Source organism: Psammomys obesus, unplaced genomic scaffold (genome assembly GCF_907164565.1).
Source record: "Psammomys obesus unplaced genomic scaffold, mPsaObe1.curated_primary_1811, whole genome shotgun sequence".
NCBI lineage: Eukaryota > Metazoa > Chordata > Mammalia > Rodentia > Muridae > Psammomys > Psammomys obesus.
In genome coordinates this window covers 365286-374699 of record NW_026590222.1, presented here as the reverse complement: position 1 = coordinate 374699, position 9414 = coordinate 365286, and the positions used below count along the sequence as shown (strand labels likewise).

General features: G+C 34.1%; 1 protein-coding gene across 1 annotated transcript; it reads right to left on the bottom strand.

Annotated features, from left to right (window-relative positions):
- Positions 1–237: 237 nt before the first annotated feature.
- On the bottom strand, positions 238–8378 carry LOC129676371 (synaptonemal complex protein 3-like; the record flags this gene model as incomplete). The annotated part of the gene is made up of 7 exons (XM_055606725.1): positions 8249–8378; positions 7412–7475; positions 6546–6580; positions 3978–4095; positions 3108–3207; positions 2568–2666; positions 238–342 (listed from the first exon to the last, which is right to left on the bottom strand). Coding segments are annotated over exons 1-7 (651 nt in total), but the record flags the coding sequence as incomplete, so codon positions are not given.
- Positions 8379–9414: the final 1036 nt, after the last annotated feature.

Below are 9414 nucleotides of genomic sequence, written 5' to 3'. Positions count from 1 at the left end.
GAACTTGTCTTAAACTGTGTCTCCTAGTTGGCATCTGAACTTAGGTTAAGTTCCTTCTTCAAATATTCTTCCCATAAAACATCACGGATTCTGAACGTTTGCCATTTGTTCCTGCTCCTGTTCAAGGAACAGAGACTGTAAAAAGGTTTATGTTTTAGTTCATGTTATTAATACATAGGAAATAAAATATTGCAGTGCTCTCATTAATTCATCTTTCCAATTTGAAATACAACTTACAGATTCTCTCATAATTTTTTTTTGCAGCTTATTCATTTCCTCTTTAATTTCATTTTGTGCACCAGCAAGCAGTTCATCGTTCTTCTCCTCCAGTTTATCCAAATCCTAAAACACAAAAGGCTAGCTTAGTCTTACGGAATTAGTTTCCACCTCAAGTTCTAAGTTGTAAAATAAAATTCAAAAGAAATGTAAATAGTTAAGTAACACACATTATTTCAAGTCAAAAACATTCTAATATAAGAGGACCCAAATTGCTACTGTCGGTGCAAAACATCAGTCAAAAATAATTATAGCAGATACAATGGTACATTTTGCTCAAGAAATAGTTTAGTAAGTATTAAGGTCAAGATGGAACCAGGACAGGGAAAAGGGGAAAGTATCAGAGTATCACAAAGTTTGCAAGCAAAACTAGAAGGAGTGGCAGTTTAAGGGCTAGTCTGTACAAAATAGATATTTTCTCTTAAGGAAAAGAGAGTGAGAAATATAAAAACAAAATCAGGGTCTTCTCAGGAAACCTAAAAATTGTGAATATTTCTAGTAAGTTTAAGACAGATCTCTGAGAGTTCGAGGACAACCTGTACTACAGAGAGTTCCAGGACAGCCAGGGCTGTTACGTGGAGAAACCCTGTGTCAAAAACAAACAAAAAAGTCAATGTGACATGAATTTACTAAAGTAAAAAAAAAATCTTTACTATGAGATCATTTTTCAAGTAAATAATAGCAAAATTAAAATGTTATATTTGTTAGGTAAGGCAGTATCTCACTATTAGATAGGATACCCTCCAGCTATCCATTTGTCTCAGTCTCCTCAGCATTCATATTGTATGCATTTGTTATCCATTTAAAAGGATATTTTAAATATTTTCTAATCATTTTCCTATGAGCTAAATCATCAACCAAGTGATAAGTACCATGTTAAGTGCTATGGAGAAAGTAAATGAGGATAATACATAATTGCTCTTTTTTTTTTTCCAGACAAAATAAATATTTAAACCAAATAACAAAAAAAATATATTGGGGATAAAAATATAGCTTCCTATAAATATAGAGTCAAAAGTGGGAAATGCTTACAGTTTACTTGACAAAGGAACCAATTTCAATGAGTAAAAAGGAATTAACAATATTTTAGGAGAAGAGTACAGCCAGACAGCAGGGGCAGAGAAAATGATTATGCAGAGGGGAGTATTAATGGACAATTAGAATAAATGTAACAAAAGAGATTCATGTCATGGACGTTCTCCTGAATGTAAAATGGGAAGTTATAGATATATAGGAAGAAAGACATGTTTTAAAAATATAACATGGCAAGACTATAAAGCATAGACTGAAGAACAGAGAAAACAGTTTTCCTAGTACTAGCAAAGGATAATGAGAATATGAAATAGCATGAAGTAGGGTCTCAGCAATAGGAGTTAAAGAAATAATGAAGCACTATTGAGATAAAAATTGTAGAATTCTAGAAATAAATTAATGTAAAATCATGCTATGGAGAAATTAAAAATTATACTAAATTTCCTCACTAAGAGTAATGTCTGGTGATATTATCTAGAAGATACCTTTCTTGGTACCAATTAACCGACTGTTTACAGGGAACATCACAGCAAACTGGCAAGAGGTGTATTTGTAAACACATAAAAAGCTTGTGTATAAGTTATTTTAAAGTTCTGTAAACTGTTTATTTTAAAGTTATTGTTTATACCTCAACTTACTAGCATATACTTAATTCTCAAGTAACAAATCTTTAACTACTAAGTTCTGGGTTAATACTGATGGTTATAATTTGATACATAATGTTATTTTTAGCCATTGCAATGATTCTAAAAGCTGAATACCAGTTCAAAAAAAGGGTTAAATTTGGGTCCTTCCTGAGGCTGGAGAAATGACTCAGCAGTTAGCAACACTGGCTAGAGGACCTGGATTTGATTCTTAGCACCCACAAGGCAGCTCAAGACTTTCTGTAACTCCAGTTCCAGGGGATCCTTTGCCCTAAATTTTTAAAACGTATCTACTTCGAACCTTTCCTATTTAATATATACTGGAATTACAAAGACAAAAGACCTTAAAAATGACATGTAGACTTTCTTTCCAGTTCAATAAAGAACAATGACTAAACTTGGAGTACAGCTATAATACAGGTAAAGTATATATCTATGGAAAGTTCACAACTTACCATCTTCTGTCTTTAATAACCATCATGAACCTATTAGAATGCTACAGATCTAATTACCACATCAATTAGAAGCAATTCATTCAAAATGAAAAATATCTTAAGTCTTGAAAGGAAAAATGTACACTCTATTTTAAAGAACATATTGTTATGTACAGTGTACCTTTAAGAACTGTTCATGGACATTTTTAATTGTTCTCAGGCTCTGCATATAAATGAATCTGGATTCTTGAAAAATTTTTTCTTCTTTTTTAAAATCATCCTACAAATACAAAAGGAAAAACGGTATTAACAATTTGGTAAAAGCTGGTGGTGTTTTGGGCCTCAAATATGCAAAGCAAACACTGTTGCTCTGAGCTACAGCTTAATCCCCAAGATTTTAAATTTAGAAAAAAAATCCCATTTTAATTCAGAAAAAAACATTTTAAAATGACTGCCTTTAGTATTTTTCTTTAGCAACCATTATGCCTAAATTTAAGTTATTCTTTTACCACTCATGTGTTATGATCCTCCTTCCTTGGCTTCACAGCTTCCTAAAATTACAGGCTATACTAGGTGGATATAATTTTTAAGACATCAAGTACTCTTTGAGATTTCAATCTCTAAATAAACCTGGGTTTGTTTCTCCCATCTTTCACACATAGGTTCTCTATTCTTATTTGAGATTTACTTATAATAGATTAATTATAATTCTTAGACCAACAATTAGTTTATCATGTTGTTCTCGAATTTTCTGAAAATCCAAATTCCATTGCTCAAACAGTTTTATGAATAACTGAGCAGAGTCTTCATTAAGCTTCGCCCTGTAAAACACAATAATGAATGGTGCTATTTCTTATACTATTATGGAAACAACATTCAAGACAAAATTAAATTGACATACTATCATACTATAAGAAGGAAATAATAGCAATTTAAATATTTTGATAAAAAACTCAGAAGTAAAATTAGATTTATACTGATTTCAGAAGTACTTTTTCCTAACATCAATGTCCTGTCTCATGCAGCAGCTTTTGAAAACTAGAGAAGTTTTGCCAAACCTATCAATTTTCAAAATATTTTCTCCACATAGTTTATTTTTCATTTTTTCTGCCAAATGTAGATTCTCACAAAAATATCAAAAGAATTATAAGCACAAGCGTTTCACTAAGTTCTCCATTTCCCTATTTGGTATAGACACAGTTTAGTATAAAGCAAGAGCTAAGTGTTTAACATATTCAAATTGACCTTTCTCTACACTATCGACCATTGTTAACTAACAATTATTAAATTCTACTCAACTAAACTATTTCCAAATAATCTGAAGAGTGAATATAAAATACTAAAAATTGAGGAGTAATATACCTCAATTTTTACTCAAAGCAAAAAAACCATAATCTACTTTGGCTTCTATGAAGCATCCCTATTAAAGCAGAGGTCATAGAGGCACCTGCCTAGGGAACAGTCAAGTCAACCATTTTCACTAGAAACTCAAATAAATGGAAGATGATAACATTTTCGTAAGTGATTTCCACAAATATACATTAAAATTGATTTAAAAAAAAACCGGTTCTTTTAAGAAGATACCACTTACAATGCATCTTCCTGTGAATACCAAACTTGTTTCATATTCTGGTCAATTCCCTCAATGGCCTCTTGGGCAGCTGTTTCCATTCTGTGTCTCTTAGCACTAAGAGCAGTGTTAACATTAGCTGTATGAAAAATTAGCATTCATTAGAATTCAATATTGAAAGAAATTACTTTGTTCCCACATACTCAATTAATTATGAATTTGAGTAATGCTCATAAATTTGAGTAATATTCACTCAATAGAAAACATTTAAAGCTACATTTTAAAATGTTGTCAACATGATACCACATAATTTTCATACATTGACATACAGTATTTTGAATTTTCTGACTAGGTATGTTCAATCAGCAAAATTCCATATTTAAATCTTTGAAATCCAAAACATTTCCAGCAGCTATAATACATTTATGAAACAACAGATTATAAAACACATACTTTGACACCACTAAACAGAGCACATCTTTCGAACAATTAATTATATGAATTATCATTAAAGGGGCCTAATATTAACTATTTTTGTATTGTGAGGGTTGCCTGAATTTAGGACTATGCACTATGAGCCTGGGTCTCACTGAGTCCCAAAGAAGACATTGGAACCCCATGTACTAGACATAGATAGCTGTGAGCCACCACTGGCATGCTGGGAATCAAACTTCATTCCTCTGAAAGATCAATGAGTGCACTTAAACCACTGAGCCATTTCTCCTTCTCCTATTAAGTATGTTTAAGAATACTGTCCCCAGTGGATGAAGAGAGGGAACTGAGCAGGAGAAGGAATGGGGAAGGAAACAAGGGATCACATGTGGGGAGAATGGGGAGTGGGTGGTGGTGAGAAGGCTGGGAACAAGAAGGGAAACTGAGGGGGTATATATTTTTGTCAGGCTGGAGGCCTGTGACAGGGAAGGCTCCTGGGAGGACATAAGTATGACTCTAGCTAACACTCCTAACAGGTGTTGGGGAGACACAAAGACTGAAGCAACCACCTTCTCGCCAGGCAGGACTAGTGGAAGGAGGGAAACAAAAACCCACCAACAAAACCTGTGAACCAAAAATTACCCTGCCTACAAGATGTGCAGGGATAAAGAGGGAACAAAGATTGAGGTAATGTCCAACCAATGATTGTCCCAACCTGAGACCCACCCCACATTAGAGAGTCGTCCCCTGTCACTATTAATGATGCTCTGCTATGATTGCAGACAGCATCCTAACTTGACTGTCATCTGGGAGGCCAGCCAGCTGATAAAGACCTATGCTGCAACTTGAAGCCAAGAATGGGGCAGAGCTCCAGGGGTCCTGTGGATGTGTTGGGGGAAAGATGGAAGGATCTGGAGGGGATGGAACCTCACAAGAAAACCAACAGTGACAAATAACCCAGAGCCATGGGGGCTTACATAGACTGAGACATCAACTAAGGAGCATGCATGGTCTGGGCCTAGGCCCTCTGCACAATGGGCAGCTTGTTCTTCATGTGGGTTTCCTGGAGGGGACAGGGGGCTCTTTCTAACATGGACTATATTGTCTGCTTTTGGATCACTTCCCCTTGGCAGGGCTGCCTTACCTGGCTTCTGGGGATGAGGATATCCTTAGTCTTGATGTGACTTGATATGCTGGGGAGGGTTGATACTGGGGGGAAGAGGTTCCGTTTTTCAGGGAGGGGAAAAGAAGATGGGAAGGGGAAAAGAAAGGAAGTAGGGCCCATCCTTGGGATGTAAAGTAAATAAATTGAGAGGAAAAAAAAGAATACTGTCCACTTGGTTGAGTTTCTCTGTCCCTCTAATATTAACAACTGTGAAGTTAAGTCAGGTAATCTCCAGTGTTAATGCCAGCCCTATAGTTGTTTGTTTCGACTTTCTCAGAACAAACGACAATGAATATTCTCCCTAAGAAAGCTTATATAACTGATCCTTAACATTGGTTTTAAAGCAAAAGGATGGAGTGTTGTTGCAAAAGCCTTTAATCCCAGCATTCAGGGAAGAAGAGGCAGGAGAATGGATGTGGGTTCTGGGCCAGCCTGGTCTATAGGTGAGTTCCAGGACAGTCAAGGTCACACAGAGAAACCCCGTCTTGAATAAAAACAAAAACAAAAAAGGATTTTTTTGGCTCAGATTTTAAATTTCTTACTGATTATCAAAGATTTCATCTTAGATTATAATTTATTAGAAAGAATATTAAGTAGTTATATTATAAGCTTCAGTTTTATTCTGCCTTAACCTCATGAAAGACAGTGTAAACATGAGGAAATAACTTAAATTAAAAAAAATGATATAGAGAATAAAAGAAGAAACCAATATATAGAAATAGTATATCACTTAATCTGCTCAAAGAAGTGTAAAGACTTTTCCTATCTATTTTCTTCTGAAATTTTATTGAAGTTACATCCCTAACAGCATTATGAAAAAGTATAAGGAAAAATATCTATGATGTTAAATTATAAATGTTTATAAAAAATCTTATAAATGAGAACAACGTATCAAAGAGCAGACATATAGTACATTGGTTAACATATTCTACGCAAATTAATGTGTAGTTTTAAACAATTTTATTAAAATATAATTATCTCCAAAAACATACCTCCAATTTTTCCAAGAATAGTCTCTACTTTTTCCCTATCAAGAAACCACATTTAAAAAGAAATTAAATATATTCATATACAGATATATGTCATGTATACCATATCTATGATTGCATGCTTTGCTGCTCCATTATAAAAATGCACATCTTATATATATGAACATATACCATATATATGTGTTTGTACACATACAAACACATATATAGATACACACATGTATATACTTATATATATGTGTATATATATATGTATATATATATACATATGTATATATATACACACACACATATATACATACAAACACACACACACATATATATATATATATACACACACACATGCATGTGTGTTTGTGTTTCTGTTTTATAGGGATTCCTCACTAATTGAAAGGGGATATTTGGCTTTTGATATAATAGCACTGCATTTTGGTCTATCTTTGTGAGTATAAGTTGCAAGTGTTGTAAATTTCATTGTTCTCAAGATTGTACTCTATTTACAGTATTGTAGCCTTTATGGTGATTCTGAACATTGATGTCCATTTTCTTTAAAATTTAAACAACGTAAAAGTAAATAATAAACCACTCATAAACATTAAAAAAAAGAAAAGAAATTAAAGCTGACATTGTAGTTCAGTAACAGAGCATTTCCCAAGCATGCACCAAACCCCATTAGATATCCAACACTATGACAAACACTGTTTAAATAAGAATTCATCAGGTATAATAGTTTTAAAGAAAGCAAATGTCAAATTTTTTTATATATACTACTTGTTGCATAAATAAAGCAAACATTTCTTGACTACATTATTTACAAACAACAACATTTAATTATTTAAAAATAATTAAAATTATTTTTACTATATTACCCCGCATCCATAAAGAGTTCTATTGGACTTTGCATCCCACGTGATTCACTTGGTGAACTCAGTTCTGTTGAAAAGAAAAAAAAAAACATTTTTAACATTAAGTATGTCATTTTAAGTAACTGAAGTAAAGCCTAGTGTGGTGGCACATGCTTTTAATCCCAGCACATGGAGGCAGAGGCAGGTAGACCTTTGTGAGTTCAAGGCCAGCCTGGTCTACAAACTCAGGACATTCAGGTTTGTTACACAGAAAAACCATTGTCTCGAAAAACATAAAAAATGGAAAAAAGAAATTGCTAAGAAACAGTATATTTGAAGTTCTTTCAGAAACTTGACAATTTAAGCTTTTGTATTAGTTAAATGAATACAAAAAAATGTTAAAGATTACAAGAAGTTAAATCAGAATTTGTGACCATTCATAGAAACAAATTTTCAGATCTTTCTAGGATATGATTTATATAGCAAGTTATATACTACTTATTAACATGTTAGAACTTAAAAAGCAAGATACACTACATGGATTTTTAGAAATTAGATACAGGGACATGAAGATCAGATAAGAACAAAGTCCATGGAATAAATTAAGTGCATTAGGTTCAAAACAAAAGAAGTAGAACACATCAATACTCAACATTTGTAATCTTTAAAAAAAAATTACATTATTATTACATGTCTACAACACACATCAGTGTAGAGGTCATAGGACAGCTTTCTTAAATAAATTCTTTCCTTCTACTTCATGGATTCTGGAGATCAAACACAGGTCCTTTCCGGCTTGCCTGGAAAAGACACTTTTGCCCTGAGCCAGCTTGCTAGCCCCCAACATTTGACGTTTTATACCTAGAATATCACCCGTCTGTGAAGCACTGGAATCTTGATCATTATCAGAGTGATAAATTATCATGTGCTCTTCTTCCTCTATTGTTGCTCCTTCAGATTCTTCAGAAACATTTCGTCCATGGGGAAACATGATTGTATGTTTCCTGTTTTAAAGCACAGTAAGAAAAACAAATCTCTCAGACCATCTGACTCCAAAGTCATCATTTAAGTAAACTTAGAAAATTATCATATAAAATTAAGATGTTTTTATTAGAATGAGGTTAATTTTCTTTCTTTAGTGGATCAAAAGTGAATAATTTCTCAATTGTCAATGTAAAAAGAAGTTAATCCAATGGTTGTTTAACCTGGTTTGCAAATGTTTGCACCTATCTACTCAATGACCCAAATTTTCTTATCATTTTTTGCTAGTTCTTGATAAACTTGAACAAATGTGTAAGTTTGTATGTCATTTGCAAAGTTAAATATTTATGGCTAGGAAAATAGATCATGAGAATGACAAAAACCTGATCCTAACAAAATCTTAAAAGCTAAACTTTTCAAGCACTGGGGATGTAACTTGCTAGTAGAGTTCATGCCTGGCCTGTAAGAAGACCTAGGTTCCATTCAAGCACAACCTCACCTCTATAGGGAAGAAAGGTCTTGGTATCTAAAATGCTGAAGTTGAAAGGGCAGAAGATTGCAAGTTTAAAGCCAATCCAAACTAGGCCAGCCTGGGCTACAAAGTAATATCCCACCTTACAAAATATCTTCTCTTACAAACACAAAACACAGAAAAAGCACAATAAGGTGGTATATGCCTCTGATCCCAGTATGCAGGAAGTTTAAACCAGAGAATCACCAGTTTGAATCCATCTTTGTTATACAGTAATAGTTGTTTTTCCCATTCTTTCTTGTTTTAGGCCCTGGCTTCCCCACTCACTCCCTACTCTCTGTCCACTTCTGGTTACTTCTTGTCTCCCCCAACCCAAATTTTGTACTGTACTTGCTCCTCAGCTCCTCCATGGTCCCAAACTCTACCAGAGCTCCCAGAACCAACTTCCCTGGGCCCCTTGCCACTGCCCTTAGGCTCCCAACTCATCTTAGCCCCGGTAGCTCTGGGGCTCCACACTCCCTATTTCATCCATAGCTCCTTCCAGGCACTGAGCCTTACATGCCTTTTAGTTTCC